Here is a 27,196-nt window from a genome sequence, read left to right on the forward strand (position 1 = left end):
CCGCATGACCACATCCTGTGTCGATAGCTCCTCGCGCTTTCGACAAACTTGATTTGAACGGTTATCAATTCAAATTGCAGCAATTTTCCGAAAAGTAAAGGCATTAAAAAAATGTTTAAATATATGTATATATATATATAATTTTTTTTCCCAATGGGAACGGGACTTTATTTAATGTTTACTTGCAATTTATTCACGAAAGTACTGATTTGTACGGTCACACAGATTCGCTTTGATAAGCCAGTGAGCTAACATGTGAGCTGTTATGTTTGTTAAAGAAATGGACTGGCACTCCTCATGTGTGACATAAAAGACAGTTGGCTTGTGTTTATCCCCGAGGAGAAGAGCTTCGAGTGCATTGACGTTATTTAAATAGGCAAATTCCATTCACGGCTTTTGCCAACAGGCTAACGTTAAGGCTACACTTTAGCATGTCCTCTGTCAGCCTCTGTAAGCACAGTTAGCAACAGCAGACTTTTTCTGGACAAAACCCGCTACAGATTTGACACAAAATGTCTGCGTGTAAAAGGCTGATTCACCTCGTTAAGCGAAGGAACCTTTGGACGTATTTTCAGAGAAAAGTCACCACATGGTCTCCCGTTGGAGCTGCCTTTAATGCTAAACCTCACAGGCGTCTGGATCTCTTTGAGAAAAACGTGGTTGGTATAACAACATTTCTAAAGTCACAGCACTGCCCTTCTAATGCAAACAGTGTCAGTGTGAGAGCACACGCGGACGCTGCTGAGTAAAAGTTTATTGTGACCTTCCCGGCCTGTGTGACCTGTGGTTTCAGGGTTTGTTTGGGGTACCTGAGCTCAGCTGCCCCGCAGGCTTCCAGGCTGCAGCAAAGACAGCCCTGACCAACACGGAGCGTCTGGTGGGGAAAGCCTGTTCGTGCGCTCCGGGTGTTCAGACAGTCGAGTGTTTTGACCAGCTCTCAGATGAGTTGTGTAAAGTGGCAGATTTGGTGAGTTCCTGATATTGACCAAGAGCTACGGCAACAAAACTTGCCTTGTTGTTGTGGATGTTTGTTGCTCGTATTTGCAGGGGTATGAAGGGCTTGTATAACAGGGTGTCTCTCATGTGAGACGCAAATTACTTATATATATATATATATATATAATGCTACACACTCCCCATGTATTATTTTTGTGATGCTGATCCTGTACTAACACAAAAACATTATTGATCTCAAACAGTGTAATGAACCAACCTTATCTTATGTTATGTTAAGGATAAAAAGAAGTGTGTATCTAGCTTTTCTAGCAAAATGGACTTGAATAGTTCAAGAAGTTGAAATAAAAACAAAAACATTGAATTATTTTGGGAAATTGTAACAAATACCGCCTTTGCCAATATGTCAAAATGTAGGATTGTCAACAGGGTGCTTGCAGAATATCTGTAGCATTAAACAGGCTCAGAGAGAGACTTGGCTGTTGTTAGTATGTATTACAAGCATTTTACAGCAGAACTTGGCTGTCTTGTCCTCACATACTAAAATAAGGTGTGGGAAAAACATGGATGAACTGCAGCTGAAATGACCTGATCTATGTTTGTCACCACACCCCCGGTATGCAGGCAGATTTTATTAAAGTAGCTCATCCAGATCCAGCGTACCGTGAGGCTGCAGAGAAGACCTGCATAGAGATCGGCACAGTTGTGGAGAAGTAAGAAACGATGTGCACGGATGTCTCCTTCACAAGTGTCTTTAAAAGCTTTGTAACGCTGGAAAGGTGACAAAATACACTTGCTGGCTCTGTTTCAGACTGAACACCAATGTCGAGTTGTGCAAGAGCCTAAAGAATTTACTGGACGACCCAGAAGTTGTTGCTCGGCTGGACCCAGACACGAGGTACTGTAGCTTCTGGAAAATGCGCAGACGTCATTGTGCCCAACACGTTTCCTTGAAGGTATTGATTTTCACTGATGATGTATCCTTTTATGTTTGCCCTCTTAGGCGAGTGGCAGAGTTGTTCCTGTTTGACTTTGAAATCAGCGGAATTCATCTGGACGAGAAACTGGTGAGGAAATCAATGTATTGTCACCTCGACTGCAGAAAAGCCTGGGGGAAAAAAAGCATGATTGGGATGAAAGTTTTCAGCAATGTACCGAGGAAACATTAATCTCATATATCTCTTTTCCTGCAGAGGAAAGAGGCTGTTGGCCTTCACGTGAAGCTCTTGGATCTAAACAACGAGTTTCTGATCGGCTCCCACATGCCCAACAGAATCGCCAGGTCTGCGATTCCGGAGCACCTGCACCTGCACTTTGCAAGTGAAGGAAGCTTCATTCAAATTGGGGGATTACACGCAGATTCCCCCGATGACTTGGTGAGTCGGAGTCACTGGGACGTTTCTCTCTTTGCTCAGCAGGTGGCGCCAATGCTGCATCACAGACCACAACACTGGCTCGTGTGTTTTCATGTTGTTAGAAGCCTGTTTGGCTCTAACAGGTGGTGAAATTCTCTTTTGCGCTAAAACATATTTGATAGATGTATAAATTGGTATGGCAGTGATCTTATTAGAAAATGATGCAGCTTTCTGGCAACGCAAAGTGAGAATATAGTTATTTGATAAATTCATGAATAGGTAGATGGACAGAGTAAGAATGATACAGAATGAAGGTTACAGCTGTGTTCGTGAGCTGATTGTAAAACATCTTGTTTCGTAAACTGTGTTCCGTCCTCTCCAACTTGCAGCTACGAGAGATTGCCTACAGGATTTACCTCTATCCCAACGCAGATCTAATGGAATGTCTGGACGAGCTGCTGAAGTGCAGATACAAACTGGCCAAACTCGTGGGCTACGAGTCCTACGGTCACAGAGCGCTGAAGGGAACCATGGCCAAAACACCAGGTTATTATATATCTGGTCTTTTTATTTCTTTTTTCATGTAGAAAGTGAGAAAATATTAGTAGTGTAACCTCATAATTCAACATGCGACACTTTGCAATAATTTGAATAGACTAATCAATAGAATAATGTGAGTACGGGCCACAGAAACGCTTTCTCTGAGCTGTGCCTTTGATCCCAAGTCTCACAGATTTATTCCTCTCCCCTGTTTGCAGAAACGGTGATGAGTTTTCTACAGTTGTTAACAGACAAGCTGTCACACAGGTATGGTGTTCTCTTTGAAGCGTTGAACCAAACATGTAATAGTCCGATATTCCCTTTTGTACCCTGTGTTTTTTTGATAGTCTTTTAAAGGCTCTAATGAGTTATTGTCTCCTTTTGAGTAGTTATTGCCAAGTTCGTGGGCCATTTATGGTGTTTTCCAAAGGCCTGTGTTTACTGAAAAGCTGCTCCCATAGAGTTGCGCGCGATTATTAACGATGAGGATTTAATTAGTTGTTGTCACGTTTCCATCAGTGATCTACATTAAGAGCGCCCGAGGCTTTCCGTGTTCTTGTTTTATGAAAGTGTATTCTGTGTGGGCTGGATTAGTCAAACAGAACAAAAATCTGCACGTCAGGTGGACCAGGAGAGTCTTCTAAATAACCCTCGGGTGTGATTGTAGGTTTGTTAGCCTGGCAGCCTGTCCAGGGTGTTTCCCTGCCTTCAGTCAAATGCATGCTGGGATAGGCTCTGGCCCCCTTTGACCCTGTGCAGAAAGAGGTGCGTACAGCCAGGAATGAATGCCTCCAGTCAGTGAGCTCATAGCTTGTTGTTTATCTTTTTATCTCTCAGAACGGCAAAAGACTTTCAGATGATGAGAGACATGAAGAAGAAACTCAACCCTCGCAATTCTGTGAGTCTTTATTTCTTCTTTTTTTTTTTTTTTTTTTTTTACCCGTCACCATCCTGATGCAGATATTACACACCTCCCTCCAACATATGAGTAACAGCATTAATGGCCTCAAGGTATCGATAAATATGTTCTAATGCAGTTTAATTCTGTCCAAGAGTTACTAATAGTTCAGTCGGTCTGTTGACATCGCATGCAAATGAAACACTTTTCTTTTTTGTCCTCCCAGGAGTTAATGCCCTGGGACCATCCATTCCTCAGTGGTGTCCTGCGTGCTGAAAGGTGAGTAATTGGCTCTTTTGAAGCTTTCTCGTTTACCCCGCTGACATACGAAAAAGCCACGTTAATCTTTGCTTTTTATGATGGGTTCAAAATGTTTGTAATTCCATATGATTGGTTGGTGGAAGTTATCACTGCATCCCAACTCTTTCTGAGGTGTCACATGCCACAAAAGGTGTTCAGGGAGAGGCGTGGGAGTGGTCGAGATGTTGTTTCTGACACCTACTTCGGGGTAACAGGATGCGGTGCAGTCCAGAAGGATCCCTCGTTCTTAGCAATCTTTACTTTCTACCATGTCAAGTCAGATGTCTCTGCTGTATATGTTTTGGTGTTTCTTTTATTCCTTTATTCCTGTTTTTTTTTGTGTATTGTCAAATGATTGTCTGATGCTCCCTCCGTGTTTTTATGTAAAGTAACAAACTGCAGCACTGTCCACGTGACAGATTTCCCTTCAGGGACAGCAACGTTTATTTTACCTTGCCTAAGAAGTTCAAGCTGCCATAGATTTAGCTTCTATCAGCCCACTGAGTTTCTCCACTTTTACTTGGATCTGTTCTTAATAAAGCCAACTTTTCCTTCCCTCTACTTGCCAGAGACTAATATCTTGTGTACATTTCTTCAGCAAAGACAGGAAATGTGTATTAAGGGAGCTGCTTCTGTTCTGTGTTACCCACAGTCTCGTGCTTTTTCTCTCAACCAGTAATTTTTTTTGTATGATCTCAGTTACCGCTTGATTTGGACAGCTCTCAAACCATATTAAAATGACATATAGGGTGTGTGCAAGGGTGGCAATCAGAGCCGGTAGCTGAGTTTAGCAGCAGTCTGTTATTCATCACTGATAAAACGCAGATGCGGTGTTCAAACCGTTTTGGTTTTTATCTAAAATGCCTTTTAGGCAGCACGAGCAGATCTATTTTAAGCAATAGATGGTCCCAGGAGAGAAACAACCCCACCAACCCAGAGCCTTGGGATCAAACCAGTTGAGATCACATGTGTAACAATTATTTTATTTTTATTTTTTTATTCGGACTATTAAATTGATGTGCTGTCCAGAAATGCTGCGATATTTACATGCCGGTGTTTTTTAAAAAAAATTGGGGGGGGCCTTTTTTATGCCTTTAATGATAGTACAGTTGGAGAGAGGCGGGGTGGGGGCAGGAAGCAGGGGGCAGAGAGAGGGAGAAGACATGCAGCAAATGGTGAACCATAAAGAGTTGTTTAAAAAAATCCTCCTGACATGCATGAAGTCATGCATCGGGTAAGTATTTGTAGCGGAAATGGATTTTAAATCACAGATCAGAGTGGGATGGTTGATGTGAATACTAACGGTTTCTGACCAGCTACCCTGAATATGGTATAGATAGCATAAAGAATTGATTTTTTTCTGATTTTTGGAGGGCTCAAGATATCAGTTATTCATAAAAAATAAAGCTGAATGTTTATTTAATTTGGTCTTTTGCTCATTCCAGGTACAACATAGAGCCCAGTCTGTACAGTCCCTACTTTTCTCTCGGTGCTTGTATGGAGGGTTTGAACAACCTTTTCTCCCAGCTGTACGGCGTCTCCCTCATGTCTGAGCATCCCAGTGCTGGAGAAGTGTGGAGCGAGGATGTCCGCAAACTGGTAAAAATCCGCTGTGATGGTGCCAAAACGTCTTTGGTTGTGTTGATCCTTTGAGCTAATTTGGCTTCAGTATGTCTCTGGTGTAGCTGAAGCATTTTGTCAAGCTTTGTGCTTAACTAAAGAAAGCTTTCATAGATACTGCTGGTGTGTTCAGTGTATGATTGTATCTGTGTGTGTACGTGCGCATCTAGGCTGTGGTGCATGAGACGGAGGGATTACTGGGTCATATCTACTGTGACTTCTTCCACCGGCCAGATAAACCTCATCAGGTATGTAGACACACACACACACACACACACACACACACACACACACCACGCTTCTTATAGTCTTAAGTCAGTTCCTTCTGTTTCTTTGCACTGTTTTCACTTCCAGATTCACTTCTGGTCCAGTAATTATTCCATCTAAATTTCCAAAAAGCTTGTGTTGTCCTCCTGATCACCAGTCAGAACTAATTGTCTCCATGTAGACCTGAGCTTTTCACACAGTTCACTATTTCACATAAGAAGATTGGAGCAATCCAAAATATCATCATTTATCGTGTATTTGCTAAGAAAAATGAGCCTGTATTTGTCAAATCCGTTCATTTTCTACAGCATATTTAAAAACAGCAATGGTAGACCAAAAAAAAAAATTCCTCAGAAAAGTCTTGTTGGTATGGTGACACACTTCCGCAAACATGTGGCATGAAGATAAGGATACACACCTGTTCTTGAAATATAACTAGGCATCCGGTCACACCTGATTGCCATCCTACTGACTGCAAACATATCACTCAAATCTCACCTTTAAATTATTTTATACTCCTCAAAATTTGTGTATTTTGCTACTCACGAATATGTAATCTTTGGTCGGTTTTCTTCGGTTATTAAATGACCAAGTATAATAGTTTTGTTTAACTCGTTTTATTGGGTCTCTCTTTTTCAACTCTTAAGGTTCGACATGAAGATTTGATGATGTTTAAGACTGTATTTATGCAGCATTTTTTACGGGTTCGCAAGCTTTCAAGCACAACCGCACGCATACTAGCGCTGCTCCTAATTACATTAGCATGAATTCATTTATCAGACACTTTAATCCAAAGCAACCTCAGGAAGCTCAGGAAACAACATTCAAGCTTCAGGGCAGCAGGAAGCCTCGTCCATTCTTTGAGTGCTAAATCAGCATAAATCTCTCTGAAAGTAGAGAAGGACGCCACTGCTCTGATAGTGCTTGGAAGCTCATTCCACCATCATGGAACCATGTTTGAATTTACGTAGCTGGGTGCAGACGCTACAGCCTCTTTGCAGGCAAGCATCCAGGTAGCCAGTGCAATTCATAAATATGACAGGTTGATCAAGTATCTGACCAGCCATGGCATTCGGAACCATTTCCAGCTGTCATTTCATCTGCTTTATCTCCTCAGTACTCACATCTGACCTCTTTTTCTTTCATTCATTTCAGGACTGTCACTTCACCATCCGCGGTGGCCGCTGGTGCCAGGAAACGGGTCGCTACCAGCTCCCAGTTGTGGTGCTTATGCTTAGTCTCCCCCACCCATCCAGGAGCGCCCCCACCCTGCTCACTCCCGGCATGATGGAGAACCTTTTCCATGAGATGGGACACGCCATGCACTCCATGCTGGGACGCACGCGCTACCAGCATGTGACAGGTGCAGTGAGAGCTCGTATATGCACTCTGAGCACACACGTGGCTTAAAGGCCCTCAAGTTTAGCTCCACTTTGGGGGGTAAAACAGAATGTATCAAAGTAATAACACTCCACCAGTGTGTGCCGATATTCAGTTACCAAAGCTGCCATTTGACACTCTTTGACATGTCAGACAAAGCTGATGAATGCCTAGTAATTTAAGATCTCTAAAGTATTTATTTTAGCCTGATAACAGTATCCTTTAACCTCAATGGAAGCTGTTTCCTTAATGGACTCCATGTTACACCTGTTCAGACATTCATCTGAAATCAAAGTGCTGCATAAAAGCTCATAAAAGTTGCACAGTCAGTTAGTTAACACGGTCTCATCCCTAAACACACTTGTTCTCTGGTTTAAATTTCCATCGCATGCTAACATACTATTGACATAGTTATAGCCAGCTGTGGTTTGGTCATCTCAAACAGCTTACTGGCCTCAAGCGTACCCTTAATATACCAATACCAGTGGAGCGGGGAAGTCAGCCATATCTGCCTTTGTGTCAAGTTCAAGTTTTTTTTTTTTCGTTGCTCCTTTAGGAACCAGATGTGCAACTGATTTTGCTGAAGTCCCTTCCATCCTCATGGAGTACTTTTCAACAGACTATCGAGTCATCAGCCAGTTTGCGCGCCATTATGAAACTGGACAGGTATACCAATGCTCTCAAAATGAATCACAAGCATCATTTTCACACATATTCATCAAACGTTCAAGAGGATGCACACTGATGGGTTTTCTCTGTCACCGCCCCTTCAGCCTCTGCCTCAGAGTATGGTGGCTCGCCTGTGTGAGTCCAAAAAGGTGTGTGGAGCTGCAGACACCCAGCTGCAGGTAAGGCGGCCACCCTTTACAGATATACTTGAAGAGTTCAGTAATCCTTTCAACACGCTCGTCTCAGTTATGGCACGCTCCTCTGATCACAATTATCTGAGCCGAGCACTCATTTTTCCACAGCTGTTCAGATCAGTTCCTTTCACCCTGATAAAAACTATTCCATCACCACAGTCGGATGCCACCAGTTGCCCATGTCGAGGTATTTAACTTGTTGCAAAGCCAGAGCGGCATCACTGTGGACACACAGTGGGTTTAAGATGCATCCAAATGCAGAGCTAAATAAAACGGGTGGGGGTCAAAGCCTTAAATACTGTCAATATAGAACTGAAAAGGGCAAATAAATTGACAGAAAAGGAAAGCTGAATCATTACTTTTTGTTATTTGTTTGACATTTACTCATCCACAACAAATCAGGATCGTAAGAACCTGCTTTTTTGTTTTTAAAGAAAGTTTTTACCAGTCACGTGACCAGTGTTGGTCAAGTTACTTTAAAAAAATAATTAGTTACAGTTACTAGTTACTGCTCCCAAAAAGTAATTGAGTTACCACATTGTAAAAGTAATTAGTTACTCAGCAAAGTAACTGTGGCGTTATTTTTTATGTTCTATAACGCTGTTACGTTCTATAACATCAAATATGTTTATATTAACTGATTGAAGAATAAAAACACTATATACAGTAATTTAGAACATTCGGTATTTATGTGAACTCAATAGATTGCAGCCTGCCATATGATGCATAGAAATAAAAACATAAATATTGAATATAAAATGGTGATGGTGGTCACCTTTTTTCTCACCCGAAAAATCGAGTGTTGTTTGTTTTCGAGTGGCTCCGTCTCCTTCGCTGGGGCTCACGCTAGCTGCATTTGGGCTTGGGTTAACCCCTGCTCTGTCCAGGCAGCGTGTAGCTGATGTGTAGCCTAAAGACTACAACGAAATTGTAGTAACGCGCCACTTTATATTCTCAGTAACGATAACGGCGTTGTAACGATGGGAAAAGTAATTCATTAGATTACTCCGTTACTGGAAAAATAACGCCGTTTGTAACGGCGTTACACTTAAACGCCGTTACACTTAAACGCCGTTACACTTAAACGCCGTTACACTTAAACGTGACCTGCACGTGACCTTGAAAGTCAGGAGATGAGGATCTAGACTCTGTTTTTAAAACCGCTGCAGATGTTTGTCATGTAATTTTCAATGAAAGTTGTTTTTTTTCCCTCACCGAAGGTTTCAGCAGTTGTTTTTTTTTTTTTTTTGGTCGATGCACAACAAATTCTTGGCTGTTTGGTTTTATTTTTGTGGCAGATCTTCTATGCAGTCTTGGACCAGATTTACCACAGCAGCCCGCAGAACCGCTCCACCACAGGAATCCTGGAAGACATGCAGCAGAAGTTCTACGGCTTGCCTTATACGCCCAATACGGTACATCCCAACTGTCTTTCTCTCAATGTCTGCCACTTCGGTTCTTCGCTTTAACTGATGTCTTGAAAATAAGTTATTGCTAAAAGAAAAAATGACGGTCTCAGTGGTTGATGATAATTTGTGGTTCTGGTTCCTCTTCCCGCACAGTTGGTTACAGCACAGAAACGACACAACTTTGACTCTCGTGCTTAAACGTTCTTCTCACTTCTCCCCCCCGTCTTTCCTTTCCTTCTTTCTCTTTAGTTTTATATCCTTTTTATTCGGGCATAGCAGCATTTAAGGGATTAAAGCCCCCCCTTTGAAGCCCTGCTAAAATAACAAAGCAATGGAATACATGAAATGAGCTCTCCCAAAGGGGAGTATTTGAAACTCTTCCTCCCGGTTCTTTAAAGAAAAGAAAAGTGCTCTGTTTCACCCACTTTTGCAGCTGTGGGACGAGGGATGAGGCCAGGAAGCAAAATGGAATCAAAAACACAGACATAATTTAAACGGCAATAGTCTTCATTCAGCATTCACTCTGGGCTATAATTATGTGGAGAGCCATGAGGAATAGAGATTACGGAACTTCTACATACGTCCTCCCACTCCTGCTTGTTTCCTGCATTGTCGATCCCTCTCCAGGGATTGCGGTTTATGTTATTTAGTTTCAGACTGTTGCAGTCATTTCTCTTTCAGCTTTTCAAACCGTACTGGGACGCTTTTCCCTCCTTGCGCGCCGCCAACCCCAGCGAAAATCACGTCCCCCCCATTTGAACTGCGGGTGGTTCACCGCTTGAACATTTAACACTCGATCATCGTTGCAACAGCACAAGTGAAAACAGATTTGTTTAGATCCTCCAATGACTGACTTTTTTTTTTTTTAAATCCATCATCAGTTTTTTTTTTTTTCTCTCCGACCGTCTCCGGAAAAGTTTCCGCACTAAAGTGAACATTTGAGCGGCTAATATGTTTTGGAGAGCCACAGATCATAAACATCGGGGTGACATTGACATGTGTGTGGTTTACAGAGCCGGGCCTTCGGTTCCTGCTTTGTACAGATGGAGCGGATCAGCTGTGAGTAACAGGGACCTCATGCTCGCCCTTAAGACCAAGATAATATTTGGAAATGAGTTTCAGAAGGCGAGACGTTCGGGCCCGGCTGTGTTGACATTTCAGCCATTCTTGGCTCGAGCGCCCGTGTGTTTATTCCTCTTTTTAACGACGATCCTCTTGTTCGAAAAGCGTTAGAACTCGGCCCGTAGAGTTGCATGTTCCTCCCGTGAAAATCAGAGAAAACACAAGTTTAGTTTGGAAGCAGCCAGGAAAAAATGTCTTTTATCTCACTAGAGGAGCAAAGTGAAAAGCCCTTGACTTACTTTGTGTGCTTTGAATGTAAGGATCAAAAGGATCTCTTGCTGACATGTGACCCACTTGCACTCTCTTAGAAAAGTCGACATTAATCATTTGATGTGAGGCAAAGGGATTAAAAACAAAGGGAAGCTTGGAAGTCTGAAAATCATTTTGGTGGCACGTTGTGGTGGGGTGCTTAAAGCATCTTTACAAAGACTGAGATTTCACGCCAAACAGTCCTTCAATAGCTGCTTATTTGTTACCAAAAACATCAGTGGCCATAAAACCGCATGACGCTGGGAAATCAAAGAGTTGTCAAATAAAAGGCCGGCTAAAGCATCGGTTTTTAAACTTGAACTATAAACAGCAGCTGTGTACTTTTTTTTTGTTTTTGTCAGTGGTTCTCAATTCTATCAGTCAGCTTTGTTTGGATGCATCATCACATTGGTTCTAACGCTCCTTTTCATATGAATTAGTCATTCAAAGGCTAAAACCAGCTTTTAATCTCCATGACCCAAACTGCCGTATTGCTGCTGTGCAAAACAAACTCAGCCAACTTGCTCTTACCCGTAGTTTTTGTGAGTCATGACCCCTCTCAGGAGCGCCATTCTCTCTTATTAAAGTCCCCTCAGCCCTGAAGAGAGGCGTGTCGAGTTGACACTCTGGAGCGTAAGCATTTCTTCTCACTGTTGGCTTAACCAGACGACATGAGACCACTGAGCAACAAAGGGATCATTCATTTGTCGTAGGACTATCTGAAACGTGAGACTTCTGCAGTGACGCTGCAGAGTTCGATTTCCAAGGGACCTGTAAAGGTGCTGCTAAAGGGTTATTTGTGTAAATGAGCGCACTGTAGCTGAAGGCTTAAGTCAGGATTGATTGTTTCAGCATCCTACCAAACTCAGACACATCCAGTGCAAATATCTGTCCCGACATGAAATGCCCGAAACTGCGACGCCGTGGCTGCGTTTGAGCCACGCTGTTAGAATAGGAACAATCTGAAACTGAAAGAGACTGTTTGCTTCCTATTCCACAATATCTATTCATTTTAGGTCAAATTTTTCTTGATAAATCAGTGTTGTTTTTTATTAAGAAAAATGCCACAGTTATAACCTTGTTCGTGGTTAGGCTTTAAAACGGAATGTTCTGGGGTGCTCGTTGGTTCAGTGGTTAAAGCGTGTACCAAGTTGGCAGTGCCAGTTACAGCGATCGCCGGTTGGAATCCTCAGCGCGTTGACCTTTCCTGCATGACTTTCTCCCCCTTTGTCCTGTCTCTCTCTGATGTCACCTCCATTAAAGGCAAAAATTGCCCCAAAAAGTCATAATAAAAAAAGAAAGAAGAAAGCATTGAAAATCTAACAACAAAACAGCTAAGAACACAAACAAAGAAAAGAAGTTGCTAACCAGTGCATTACCGTGTCCTTTATAAACTCACTGACTGACACTGTTTTTGAACAGTTTCAGGACTGAAAGTGACTTTTTTTAGCCTTCTGTAAAATGCTAACCGTTTTCCCGCTGAGTAACTGGTTGCAGAGCCTCTCTTGACCCATATACTGTGTGATCTGGTGGGGTCTTTACAGCTGTCTGGTATGTTCATTAACATGAAAGCAAAAGGCACTTTTCTGAAAACTGGACGAGTAAGGTCAAATAAGTAAGCATGTGTGCAGTAAGTCTCCATTTCAGGATTTAGGCATTTCTAACAATATACAAACGAAAAAAAATTGTATTCATCAAATTAGGTTGATAGATCACCGAGCCTCTCTTTTAGGATTTTACTCAGTGCATTGCTTATTTGGGCATTAATCTCGTTAAAGCTTTAGCCTTGATCTGCAAAACTTAGTTCCCAAGTATGAGAACAAGGACACAGTCAAGGAGGATATAGTGTATTTGAAAAATAATTGTCTTTAGTCTGACCAAAAATTGGACTTTGAAAATGCATGTGAACATGTTGGTGAAGTATAAAGCTGTGCTTCTGTTCAGTGAATTCAACTATTCTTATATGTACGATGATCTCCCACGAGGAAAGTTGGAAGAATGTCTTGAACATTCATTCCTACAGTCCACAGCACGGAGGCGCCAGACAAGCTGCGGTCAATATAACTCCGTTCCTCTCTCGTGCATGTAATTGTTGTATGTGATCGGTGGTCCAGTTAAATGGAACAATCATGTAACTATGCTGACTGATTGCTCGCATCGATCGGGGGCCTTTACCAAATGATTGCGAGTGAACACAACGGGACATAGAATAGTTCCTTCTGTCATCCTTTGAGGGCCCTCTGGGCTCCGCTAATGAATACTCAGGCCATTTGTGAGCAAACACGCCACATATGTTGTCAGCATCCTTCCATTATTTCACTCTTAGCAGGAGCATAAATCATTAACTTATCCCTCGCACGGCGGCGTCTGGAGTCTGTTATGGTTTTGTTGACTACGGCAGCTGCTGTCTTTTCTAACAGGCTGCATGTTTGAGTGTTTGCCAGCTGAATTCCCCAGAGTCCCCGTTTGCAGAGATCATAAAAGAGCTCGTCTTTATAGATGTGAAGCCCCCCCCCCCCCCCCCCCCCTCAGGCAACATTAGAGGCGAAAACAAGGAAAGACGGGGCTTTCTGCCATTTAGGAATTTCCATGTTATGTCCTTTAAAGAATGACCTGGCAAGTCTTTAAACTCTTTGTGCGGAGTTTAAGGAGGAAAGCTATGTTTATTTCACCATTTCAATGATGTCAATAAGAACCGTGGAGGCGCCTCTCTGTTTGGTGTGTTTCTCAGAAGACCTTAAATAGTTATTTTCTATGAATGTCTAACTGGAATTTTAAAGATAAAACCGAATCGCTGCTGAAGCTCTTTTCCTGTAGGCCTTTTTAAAAAATATATATTTATGGGTTTATAACCATGCAGAGTTTTAGTTTCAGCCGCAGACAAAAGCTTTAACTTCATCTTGTGTCATCTACAGGAATGGCTAGTGGTCTCAACTGGTTTTTATGCTTTCTTTTAGGCGTGGCAGCTGAGATTCAGCCACCTGATTGGCTACGGGGCGAAGTACTACTCATACCTCATGTCTCGGGCCGTGGCTTCCATGGTGTGGAAACAGTGCTTCGTTCAGGATCCTTTAAACAGGTGAGACGGTGGAAACCAAATGTAAAAAACAAATAAAAAATCAAATAACCAGCTATCATTAAGAATGCAGAGCATGAATTTGTATTTGTATCGATGTATTTCTACACTGGTTTCTTTTCTGCACAGCGACTTACTCATTTCACAGAAAGAAGATATGTCCATCTATTTTTTTTTTTTATCTGGTGCGACTCTGTAACACAACAGCATAATGAATGTATTCTAACAGATGTCTCAGCGTCTTAAGTGTTCGTTTCTAAGGCAGGGTTCACACCGTATACATGTGTGTGAAACGCGTGCTTTGCCGAGCTTCTGCGTCTCGGCTGCATGCTTATTTTCGCACCAACAACCAACTACCATAAATACAGTTTTATGTGAATCGTGTTTTATATGACTTGAAAAGTGAAGGCATAACGTGCAACTGCGGCAATGAACTGCAAAATGGCTCATTATTATCATTCTCAGAACAGGTGAGCTGTAGTTTTAAATGTCTCCGGCTTGTCGCCTTCACACTAAAAGGTGTGGCTGAAAGGGGCATTGTCGCTGGTATGTGGTCAATATACGTGACCAACAAATGTTTTTAGGGTACGTTTTATTGAGAATAGATTCCCTGACGCTTACTTCAAGCATGAAAAATAGGCACCATGCCGAAACTTTGACCGGTGTTGATGTTCTAATCTTTTAACACAGTAGCCGAAGTGAGAATCTTCGCATACTGAGCTTTAACAATAAGATTCTCCAAAGGGGGACTATTTTTCTTTACCGACTCAACGAAAACTCTAGATGCAAAGGACAAAAACAGACAAAAGCAGGACATATTATTTATTTTACTGCGCACTCTAATCTTAGGAGTTTTAAAGACTTTCATTGAGGAGAAACTGCAGCAGCTCAGCATTTGCAAGTGCAAACATTGGTGTGCAAAAAATGGCTGACTTTTTACATGGGACGACGGCAGTCTCTTTTAATGAAGTTTGAACATTTGGGTTCATATTTTTGGTTCAGTCAGGTTTTCACAGGGCAAAAAACTCAACTGTTTATCTTCGTTACATTTAAACTCCAACTTCTGTTTCACGCTCGGAGAGCTGAGACAGACGCCTCTGACAAACATCCTTTGAACACTTTTTAAGTCTGCGTCTGACGCAGAGTGTGACAGTTTGGGAGTTTGGGGGCTGCTTCATCTTGACCGATGTCTGATCGGATTCACACCCACATGCACATTACCAGAGCCCTTCGGAATCGTGAGCGTCTGACCCTAGACAAAGCGCAGCGGCTTTGTTTGGAAAAAACAAACTATCCATCTCAAATGAGTTGATCCCTTTGGCGTCTTTCTTTCCTTTCTTTTCCCTTGCTCGCTGGCTTGCTTTTCTCTCTGAGATTGTTTTAGTTCCACCTGCAGTTGTTGGGTCTGTTTCCTGTCTCTTGTGAACAGGCAGTTTAGGAGATGTTTGCCCTGGGCTGCAGCAGCAGCAGTGGAGGGGTCGACCTGAGTGTGAGGAGCTGACAGGGGGGGGGGTATCTGTACAGGTATCTCTACAGGTATCTGTAACCGTATCTCCTTCTGATCTGTGTCTCTCTGTGCCCTTGTGTCTTTGTCAGGGACATGGGTGAACGTTACCGCCGGGAGATGCTGGCACATGGAGGAGCCAAAGAGCCCATGCTGATGGTGGAAGGCAAGTCCAACCTTTAAGTTGTTAAATATTCCAACCTTTTGATGTTTACTTGCATAAGCCTTTGAATTCCATCAAGCTTACACCTTTAAGCCTAATTGCTCGATAGCCTTGAGGCTTGAGTTTTTCCACCTTTACAGTAGGCCCTCTAGGCAGATTCCCTGTAATTCATCTCTAGGTTTCCTTTAAGTCTGGAATGAAAATGCCATTTCAACCGCTTCCTGTGGCATGAGTTAAATTACGTCTGTCTAATTACTCCAACACTATACCACTAAATTTGCTTTGACAGCCTGAAGGGGTCAACGTCTTGTTAGATTTGTTGTTTTATCTCCTATCATATGAAGCGGAAAAACACCCTTAAAAAGAAAACATGGCGGCGGCTGATCCAGCTGCAGTGTTTTGTTAGCTGTTGTGGTCTGACACAGCCAGCGCTTGATTGCCTGTGGCACATATTTACCGGTTAAATACACCTCCCAAGGTTGCTTATCTTTGTTTATATTAACTTTGTTAACCCAGAGACAAAGCCAGGCACCCCTGTGGTATAAAAATATAAAGCCTCATCCAGTCTGTTTTGAAATTCTAACTAAGAAAGGATTATGTTAAGTCCAAAGACATGCTTTTCTTTTTCTTTTCTTTGTTTTTTTTTTTTCATAGACAAAAGCGAGAAGGATGGAGAGACAGAAATAGTTGATTATAGGTTTGAGTTCTCGACACTGCTGACTCTGCTGGGCTGAAACCCAGACGGTGCTTAACCGACTCAGACCAACTCTGTTTCATGCTAGCTGTGTGCCTTTTACACTGAAATATCTCTAAAATATCAGTTACATGGAGTCGTGGTTTTGAAGAGTGAATCCTACTGATTTTGAATGTCCTGCCACGCTGTACGCCTTAATGTTGCCACGGCGCTGTGCAAAAATGGAAAATTCATACTTACATCCCAGATGCTCCTATCGAAAAGATGTTCTCGTTAGATTTTGGTGCTCCTTGGTGCATACATTTGCACATTAAAGACGAAATTGACATATCTTATTGTCGTTTTAGGCTAAAAAAAAAGTTCAGTTTCATTTCAGATACAGCTTGTGTTGAGAAGTTTGAATTCACTTTCAGATGAATGAAAGGATGATATTTGGGTTTTCGATCCTTCTTGTCAACTTTTATTTCCGGGGTAGGATGATCGCACAACATCAGTACGACAAACACGCATTTGAAGCACTTTATACAGAGACACACATCCGAGTTTTACATCTTGGTGGACTGAGAGGCTGCCATATAAGAACAAAGCTCCTGCTTTAAAGTCAACACATTCAACTCTTGCTTAAACTAAAGTTTGGAGCTGACCCAGTGGACAAAGGAAAACTGAAGAAGGTTTTTTTATGGTCAGAAGAGACAAAGTTTAGACTTTTTGATCAGAGATATGTTTGGAGGAACTCGGCCACAAGAACACTGCACCAGGTGTTAAGCATAGTGGTGGTAGCATCCTGCTCTGGGGTTGGAAGATGAAATAATGAGGGAGGACTATCTCAGATTCCTGTAGCTTGACCTCAAACTATCGCACAGTTGAAACTCGGACCCAGTTGGGTGTTCCAACATTAGAATTACTTCAAGTCGAATCAAAACTGGTCGCAGAATGGATAAAGCTGACCGATTTTCAGGGTTTAGAAATCCCTTCGGAGTTTGCATCAGCTCTACCGAAACGTCTGTTTTTTTTGTTTTGTTTTTTTTCCTTAAAGATGTATTTTACCTCGTCAGAAAAATACCAGTTCAAAGACAGCATTGTAAGTCCCATATTGCAATTAACGTTCACGAGGGGTTGCCGTAAACCTCCGACCAGATCTGCATGTGCTTCACAAGCGCCAACATGTCGGTGAGGAAAATCTTTGCAAATCTATAAGCTCAGTTGGGAAAGAAACTGAACATTTATAGTTTTGTGAACACACCGATTCACTTTTTAACGTTCGCATATTGACGATACAAAATAAAAGGTTAAGTTTCTGATTTAAGTCGAAGCGAGGACTTTCCCCCCCCTGCTGCCTTCATCCTCCCTTCATCCTCACTTCACCCCTTCGCCTCCTCCCCTCCCTCGTGCAGCCGCTGTGGCTTGTCTGGACAGGACAACAGAGGAGAAGGTGGGAAGACAGAGACACAGAGAGTGGGTAGTAATATCAGATGACATTTTGGGAGTGTACAGTAAATCTTTCCCTCAGGGTCACCCCCTCCCCCCTCCCTCGGATTGTCCGTCTGATAGCTCCAAACAGGGCTGCACCCAGCCTCTGAAATTACAACCGCCAACCGATGAGACCCCTGTTACAAGATCCACTATCCAATTAACTGTTGTTGAACTGGCGTTTGTTTTTACGCTCGTCTTTTGAAGTGAACGCGGCTCTAATTATAGGCCCCGTATGCGCAATAGTTATAGGGTCATTTTGATCCCTCTGGCTGTCTTTTCTTTCCATAAGTCAAAGTAGGAGCAAGGCTGTAAAAATGTCTGCGCTGGGAATAAAGCTTTGCCAAAATAATTAGATTTTCTAACAGAAAGTCCAGATTAAATTAAAGAGCCTTGAAATTGCTAGATGGCAGTTCCAGTCTTGCATTTCTGCTCTCGATCCGGTTTCATTCTGTGCACCTGCATTTATGACACTGATCCGAAAAAAAATAAAAATAAATCTTCATAGAATTTTTATCCCTTGTCTGGAAAAGTGTTTGAACAAAGCGAAACGTCCCTGATTTTCTCATTCAGCCATCGCACCGTTTAACGATTAGATATATCTTTGTCATTTTATATCTTTTGGATTTACATAACCTCACGAAAGCTGATGTCAGGGTTATATAAAACTGCACCAGGGCAGGTGTTGAAACATTCAGCTTTTAACTGTTCCTCGCTGAGGGGATGAGGTTCATGGCGACAACCCCGAATCCCTGTTGGCGAATGGAAAAAGGATATGTGTTGAATTAGAAAGGCTCTTTTATATGCGACGCAGAATTTAGGCCATGAGACACCAGAACACTGGAGGAAAAACACAGAATCCAGATCCAACCCATTACACATAAGCCTTTCAAACAAAGACCCTTGTAAATGGAGGTGTGTATCATATCCCTGCCGTCCTCATTGGTGAGGTGGTAGAGGGGTGCACAGGTGCTCACAGGGAACTGAAGCAGGCCTGGCAAGGCCAATCAGAAGCCAGTCTTTATGTGGATGCCTCCCTACCCACTGCTGGATGTTTCCCAGGGAAAGATGGTGTTGAAATGCAAACCCATTTATTAAATCCAGTGCACAAGCATCGGGACAAGGGAGGGAAGGAAAAAAAACAAGAGAAAGGGAAGGAGAGGAGAGGAGAGGGTGAAAGGTGATCGACTGGCTGGACTGAAGCTCAAGTCCTGCTACAGAGAGGGCTTTCATGGCCTGGACTGTTCCCATAGCCTCAACTGCTGAGCACAGGAAATAGATCTACTCGGGCTCAGTAGCTGAGTCCCAGGATCCCGTTTGGTCTTTTGTCCAGTGGCAGCTTGACTTGGTGGTAGTTTGTGTTCCTGCTTACATCGTTACTACTAAAAGCCAGGAGAGCACAGTACAGCACATTTGTGACAATGATTTATACTCCTGTCTGAAGTCAAGCAGATGATTGGAGAAACTTCACAGCAAAGCTGTAAAGCTGTAAAGCTGTAACGCTGCAAAACATATAATTACAGCTAGTACTTGGAACCAGACATGATTTGTGATCGGTTGAATCTGTAACTCAAAGACTTGCAGCTATAAATCCCATCCATCTATGGTGGGTGCCTCCAATTTGTTCCTTACAATATGTTTAGCTATTCAATCCATTCTTTTTAACTAATGATAGCACATTTTCTTATAGTTATTTGGGTTTTCGCTGTCTGGTACAGGTTTTGCACTCCTGGAGTATTTGGACTTACTCAACAAACCTTACAATTTTTCTGAGGTTTTCTGACGTTGGCGTCCATTTGGAGGAAGTTTGGTGTTTCCCTGCTAGAAGCGCGTATTTCGACCAGGCATCTCTGCCTATTAGGGTTCCCTTCAATAAAGTGGAGAACAGTTTGTGTGTCCACAGAAACGCAAGCACAAGCCGCGATGCTGGCGAATCTATTGGTACCGATCAGCAGTAGTCACGCGTGGCTGATTTGGCAACATCGCGGACAAAGGTTAAAGGTTTTTTTTTTTGTCGCAACACAGAGAAAGGAAGCAGGAGAAATTCCCATTGTATTTATCAGATTTCTTCCACAGTAAACAACTAGAAACACTTGAGATTATGAGTGTGGATGGTTGATAAGAAAGTTGATTTCATTAGTGATAAGGCAAGGCAAGGCAGGTTTATTTGTATAGCGCAATTCAACAACAAGGCGATTCAAAGTGCTTTACAGAGATATTAAAACAGTAGAAATAACAAGCATGATTTAAATTTTAAACAAAAAAGAAAGAAATAAGAACAATAGATAAAATCAGTAATTAAAATTCTGATTACGTTTAGAAACTCAAGCTTCAGATTTGGAGCTTTATTCAAATGCAGCTGAAAATAGGTGTGTCTTCAACCTGGACTTAAACACACTGAGTGTTTCAGCTGATCTGAGGCTTTCTGGGAGTTTGTTCCAGACATGTGGAGCATAGAAGCTGAATGCAGCTTCTCCATGTCTGGTTCTGACTCTGGGAACTGATAGAAGACCGGCTCCAGATGACCTGATAAAAGGAGACCTTCCACTTCTCAACCATATCCGATACAGAGTGAAGAGTTGTGTGTCTGATTTAAGAAGAATAATTAGTTTTAACTCGGCTGCTTTTGACTTTTATTCATTCTGGCATCTCGGGAGTTTGCCTCAGCAGTGTGGTAGCTTTTTTTTTTATCAGGTAGCAAAAAGTGAAAACTTCGACCCGCAACCGGCACAGGAGGAAAAGCCAGGGTCTTACTAGAAATAGTAGGATTCACCCTTTTCAGAGAATAAAACTCAACATTTCACGAGTCGCACTGAGTAAACGTCGCTGCACAAAACTGATCTGGATTCTTTCAGGAATGTTCTCTCGCATCAATGGGTTGGTTTGCCGAGTTTTCACTTGTTTATCTCCAATAACACTCCAACTTGCTCCCTTTTTGTGTGTGTGTGTGTGTGTGTGTGTGTGTGTGTGTGATGGCTCTCGCTCAACAAAGATCTTCCCAGCGCAGTGTTTGTCATCACCCTTGTCTTGCTTGTTCTCTGGGCCTGTCTGAAGTACACTTTGTAGAAAACACTTCCTGAACTTCAAAGGTGTAATTACAGAGGCAGTGAACATTTGGTTTGCCTCGGGGGCCTTACAGAGAAAACTGCTTTTTTAAACCATGACATGTTTCACATAGCAGCAGCCATACAGCTACTGAAGCAGCCGGATTTGTGTTTTGAGTTGTGGGATCATATACTCTTGTCAGACATGCGTAGCTTAGAATAAATGAATAATACAGTTAAAGGGAATGTGCCACCGCAGAGAGGGTGAGGCTGAGGATCAGGTTACCGATTGAAGCAGCTCATTCATGTAAATGTACAAATGTGTGGGTTGCTGTAATTGATCTATAAAAGCAACAATTAAGTCATGAACCAACAGAACACAGCCAAGCCCACAGGACTTTGATCTACACCCAGTCTCAGCTATCCCCTGAAACGGGCAAAAGGCTTTTCTAAAGAAATGCTGTTTGGTGCTTTCATTCCAGAACACTGCTATAAAACTCAGCAGAAGTACTTGCTGCGTACTTTTTAAACTGTTCATTTTAGTTAGTTAAAAAAAATCTGCACTACTGAAGAGGGACGTACGAGTATAGGTCATCAGGCAGTTTCCCTTCCAAAGTCTTTTTTTGTGACAGCAAAACTCTTTCGAGGCGGCAGCTCAGATCTTTGATAAATTCTACCAGCATTAGCTGCAGGCTGGACTGCAATTTTGAAGCATTTCTACTGAATTCCCGTCCCCAGAGCTGTCATTACCGAAACTCAGAGCTGCTGGCAGCCCACAAAGGTCTTCATTTTATAGATACCCATCGTCCACAACCCTTTAAGCAAATAAACATGCTTTTGGTTTAAGGATGGGGAGTGTGATATTCAGCAAAGTACAATTGTAGAAGAACACAAAGACGCGGTTTGAGATGTAAAGTGGCAGCCAGTCTGTGGATCAGATGGAGGAATGTAGTAACAGGTTTTACTCTTCAGATGTTTAGTACATTTGTCATAAATGGAAAAGTCATAGCTTAATGTGCAAAGGTGATTTTTAAAAGAAAAGAAAAAAAAGGCTTCCCATTTCTCAGTGAGAACATCTCTATTTTGTATCAAAAGGAAAAGGCAGGGGAAGTTTAGCTGAAGGAGAGCGTGTGTGATTTGAACGTTCCCACACCAGCTTTGACAAAATTGCCAGGGAAAGAGAATGAGTGGTCCATTTACCTCACTCAGCAAGCACTCTTGAAGTACCTTTGAGCAATGAACTCAACCGCCAGTTGCTCCAATGAGGCTCCAGTTCCTTATTTGTGCTTTAACACCTGCTGTTTTACCCAGAGTCTATTAGCCAAGTTGGCTAAAGATCCAGGCTCTGAGATAACTGTAATGGGAAGGAGCCCCGTTCCTCAATGGCTGCGTCAGAGGCATTATGAATGGAAATGGAAACTCTTAAATACGGGATGACTCACATGGCAAAGCCCCTGTCCTAAGGCTTTCTCAACAATGGACACAAAGCACAGCTATGTTTAGTTTGGCTCTGGGTTTTTTTTCTCCGTACTTTGCCAAGAGTGGGAGTACAGCTCTGCACACTGTAACACTGTCAGGTATGCTGAGAAACTGTTACCGTATCCGTACGGCTGAAGTTCCGTTGCTGTAAACTACCAAAATACAATAAAGCTGCTCAACGGCAACTAGGGCCGCATCGATTAGTTGTTTAACGGATGACTAAATCTAAAATTGCGTTATCCGTAAGCACATTTATGTGACACTAGAAAAATGATGATTGTGTTCGCTCAACCAAAAGGGGATTTTTTAAAATAAGATAAGCTTCTCAAAACCAGAGAAAAACATCCAGCTGACGCGGTTACGGATCAAATCACTCCTGCATGTACACATGGGCCTAGATGCTGTGTACACGCTGCAAAGTTACAACCTTAAAAACAGTGTATCTCAATACAGCCATATTACCAACAAAGCTGCTCTTATTGATATATTCTAACATTTCTTTCGTCAGATGGCTAAACGCATCAGAAATTGTGACTGAAAAGTCGCCCATTAGGCCTATTAAAAGCATTTACACACCGCCGCTCTGCTCTAATAAAATCCTGAGTTTATAGCTGCAGCATTATCTGACAAACTCACCAACTTAAAGACAACATCTGTCCAGTGAATATGGCTCTCCTCAAATGTACCATGATCCCCCCACAGAGAAAGGTAAAAGCAGCAGAATGTTCTGGATGTTTTCTTACCCAGTAAGCGTTTCCACCCACAGGAGGTGTGGGTGGAACAATCCAACCTACCAGGAAGGGCCATGGACAGTGGTTTGGTTGAACCATGTGACACCAACTATGAGCACGTACAAACCAAAACCTCCAAGTGGCAGCGCATCATTGGGCCTGATGAGCTGCGGGGTTATCATGTGAACGCTCCATATGAACAATGGAAAGCTCAAAGCGAGTATACAGATTCCATATTTTCCTAACTTCCTTATTTGAGTGTAAATGAAAATTGCATCAAACCTGTGCAGATAAGCTAATTTGGTGCGGGTGTAATATCATTGTCTGTGGTAAAGGGAAAAAAACACTTCTGCAGTTTCCTGCAAACACTTGATCAGCTGAAACACTCAAGTGTATTTAAGTCCAGGTTAAAGCTCCAAATCTGAAGCTTGAGTTTCAAAACTTAATTACATTTTAACGACTGATTTTATCTGATTCTATCTATTGTTTTAATTTCTTTCTTTTTTTGTTTAAAATTTAAACCATGCTTTTTATTTCTACTGTTTTAATTTCTCTGTAAAGCACTTTGAATCGCCTTGTAGTTGAATTGTGCCATACAAATAAACTTGCCTTGCCTTGTGATTTATGTGAACAGGCCCTGTTTTTTTTTTTTTTTTATAACTGCGTGTGCTGCAGCATTCATCTTTTTACAGTGTCCCGAATTCCAGCCCCTCCTCTCTTGTGTGAATCTATAAAAGCAGCTTCGGGGACCAGAGGCTCCTCCACAGTTTTGTTATGACTGTGAGGTTATCGGCACATTCCTTTAAAACTCTCCCAGGGAAAAGTGTCACTCTTCGCCGCTTGTTGATGCGCCCGTCCTCCACCATTAAGTGCCGCGTGAGACCCGAGCGCCGGCACCGTTGCTGACCGGTTCTGCGAAGCCAGAAATGGAGATATTGTTTACCTGACTCATCTGTCATTATCACAGCTCCCCTTTTTCCATCTTTAAGTTCGCTTATGTTTCATCACTCTGGTCATGTTAACGTGTCTTGTTAAAAAAAAAAAGTGGACTAACCTGTGGCAGGGAGGGCTTTAGAAATCAGACCCCCCCCCCTCCTGAGAATACACAGCACAGGAAATAACATCTATTAGAGAAAGTGGTGGTGACGCTGCAAGCTGTGTTTGGAGAGTTCAAACCAGAAGCCAACCGCTCTGTCTGTACACATGCAGCAAAAATCAGCCAAGTAAACGAGTGTCATCTTAGCACACGAGTCTACCTGTGAGTCCTGGTCTTTGTTGTCTCTGTGCTGCATATTTGAGCAGTGAGGGGGCATATAACTATCCTTTCATCTCTGAGGCTGCTGCAATTATGCTTTTTTTTTTTTTTTTTTTGCTGCAAAAAGATGGCAAAGTGCCTTCAGGTTGCTGTTTCTTCATTTTGGCCTATAATTCAGAAAAAACAACTTTATATGCAAACTCCTTCTGGGAGCGCTTGAAAGGCTGGTCAGAACACGAACCTTCAGGAAGATTGAGCAGACTCTGGAAAGCAGGTGCACACGGATATCTAAATGAGTTTGTCAGAATGGGTTCAGTTAGACACCAACAATTTCTTAAGCCAATGATCCCACCACTTATTTAAAAAAGAAAAAAAAGCTGATAAGGAAGAAGAGGAAGGCATAATAATCCTTAACGCGCCTCAAAATTCACTGTGGACTTAATAATAATTAAGCTCCTTAAACTTAGCATCAGAGGAAAACTGTGAACAAACATCAGAAGAGCAGCAGATGTAAGAATTTCACCGGCGCTCGAAGTTTCTTTTTTTTTTTTTGCATGAAGAGTGGACAAAAATCCTTCAAACAAGAACTGAAAGACCCCAAAACTGTTCTCATGCTGTGACATTGACCAAAGAAGGTGTTCCTGCCCCCCATTGTTGGGTCCTGACGTGCACTCAAAAGGTTGCCGGTTTCATGTTGAAGTGTCCTTGGGCAAAATACTCAACTCTTACCGCCAGTCTTGCACCAAATATGAAATATTTGTGTCATTTCGAACTCCCTTTTTTTTGCTTTTTTCACTGAATTTGGTAATCACAGTAGAAAAAAAAAAAAGTTTGAAGAGGGATGGCCAGACGTTTCCACGCCACTTTACATTTTCATTTTAAAGCAGCAGATCTCAGATCATGAAGCAATTACTGTTTTGTTGTTTTTGTTTGTTTTTTTAAATGCAGAAAGGTCAGCCATGTGTGATGTGAAAGGGTTCGCTTACAACGATTAACCCAAAGACGGCTGCACAGAATTGGATGGAATGTTGCTCTATCCTGATCAGATACCTTGAGCGCCAGTGGACTGAAATTCAGGGTTTCGGTTCTAACACTCGAAAAACACTTTTCCATCACCGATATGATTGGAGCCGTAACCTGATAAGTGGGCCTCGATATCCTCTCGATAAAGATCCATTAACTCGGCTGTTCTTAACAACCACTTTAAAGCTGTCAACAAGTGCCTCAATCCCAGCCAAGGTCCCAGCCAAAAAAAAAAAGAAATCATCCCGTGGCTTTGTAATTAGGGTTATGATTTATGGTTGGAGATCGTCACTTTCATGTGGCTGCCTTGTTCCCAGGGACCGAGGGGCCTTGCGGTTTTAGTGTGTTATGAACCCCGGTGCCTTGGTATCATCTTGTAGCCCAGGGGCAGGGTGTGACGGGTGGGTAAGAAGAGATGATAATCCCCTGCACCGGTGCTCTCATGCGAGGTGACTGCACTCGGTTTCTGCCTGCTGCGACTGTATTTGGGTGGCAGTAGCATAGACTCCCCAGAGAGTGTGTGTGTGTGTTCAAATCTTGATGTGTGCCTGTGTGTTCAGTTCAGTTCAGTTCTAGTCATGCGTGTCCGTGCAGACATGCTGGTGCGCCTGTGTGTACGAGCGTGCTCTGTGGAGGTGACCCATGCAGGAAAGGGAGAGGAGGGGGGGGGGGGCTATTTACATTGGCAGCAACACAAGGGGAAATGAACTGACTTCAAAGCGGGTGAGCAGCTGAATTGTGAAGCGAGCTAAGGGAGTCCTCTACACATGAGCTGGCAGACAGGCTCTCTAAACACACAGACATTCCCAGGACTCGCTCTCGGCTGCACAGTCACATTTGCTCCACAACACCAGTCACATTCAGTCTGTGTGCGTGTGTTTGTTTAGCATCACCCCTGTAAAGCACAGTGAAATGTCCAGCACGCTGCGGGCCAAAATATACAGTAAAATGGACAAAACGCTGTATAAAATGTATGGGGAGGGGGGATGCAGCGCACGTTCTGGATAACATGTTTAACTACGCCTTAGCTTTGTTAAAGGTGGAAACGGATGATGTTAAAACTTCGTAGTTTTGTTTTACTACATCAGGTTAGATTTTTGTCCCCATCTGAGGTCTGTTAAAGTCACCTGTGAAGCTCGAGGCTCGTCTTTCAATCCACCAGGAAGGTCTGCGCACGGTGCTTTTATAAATGACCGCGATAAAATGAAGGTTTCTCACTTTTAAATGCAAAATTATATTAATTGCTTTTTTTTTTTTATATATTTAAAAAAAAAAAAAAAAAAGGACGTAGGTGTGGAACCGAGGAGTTGAAATGTGGCACAATTTATTTATTTATTTTTTAAATTTACGTGTCCAGAAAAGCCAAAATTGAACTTTCCTTGTGGTGATGGTGGAAAAAGAGACTAGTTCATCCCAGCGCCTCATCCAAGCTTTTTCCTAATGCTGCTTGCTCTTTGTGTGTGTGTGTGTGTGTGTGTGACAGGTATGCTGCAGAGACAGCCCACCATTGAGGACTTCGTGGATGCGCTGGTGTCCGAGCTCAACCCAAACTTTGAGACTTTCATCATGGACTCTGAAAGTTGAGCGACAGAAACGGACTTTACGAGGCGAACAGAGAGGACTCGTGGATGCGAATGAACACATCGCAGCAGTGGTCTCTGCCTCTGAAATGATCGTCAACATTTTTTTTTTTTTTTTTTTTTTTTAAATGGCTCATAACCCTTCGGGTCTCATTGACTTGTTCAACATGCGTGTTCCATTCTCCTGTCAACATAAACCTGTATGTGAAACAAAGATTTG

General features: G+C 42.5%; 1 protein-coding gene across 1 annotated transcript; it reads left to right on the top strand.

The window, feature by feature from the left end:
- The first annotated feature begins 203 nt into the window (after positions 1–203).
- Positions 204–27,190, top strand: LOC142388473 (mitochondrial intermediate peptidase-like). The gene is made up of 19 exons (XM_075473737.1): positions 204–659; positions 794–967; positions 1,579–1,667; positions 1,766–1,852; positions 1,958–2,021; positions 2,148–2,330; positions 2,699–2,855; positions 3,068–3,116; positions 3,687–3,747; positions 3,974–4,026; positions 5,493–5,646; positions 5,838–5,915; positions 7,090–7,297; positions 7,871–7,980; positions 8,088–8,162; positions 9,476–9,592; positions 13,915–14,036; positions 15,630–15,703; positions 26,880–27,190. The coding sequence occupies exons 1-19, from the start codon at positions 513–515 to the stop codon at positions 26,978–26,980; spliced, it is 2,103 nt and encodes a 700-aa protein (XP_075329852.1). The 5' UTR covers positions 204–512; the 3' UTR covers positions 26,981–27,190.
- The last annotated feature ends 6 nt before the right edge of the window (positions 27,191–27,196 follow it).

Source organism: Odontesthes bonariensis, chromosome 9 (assembly GCF_027942865.1).
Source record: "Odontesthes bonariensis isolate fOdoBon6 chromosome 9, fOdoBon6.hap1, whole genome shotgun sequence".
Classification (NCBI taxonomy): Eukaryota; Metazoa; Chordata; class Actinopteri; order Atheriniformes; family Atherinopsidae; genus Odontesthes; species Odontesthes bonariensis.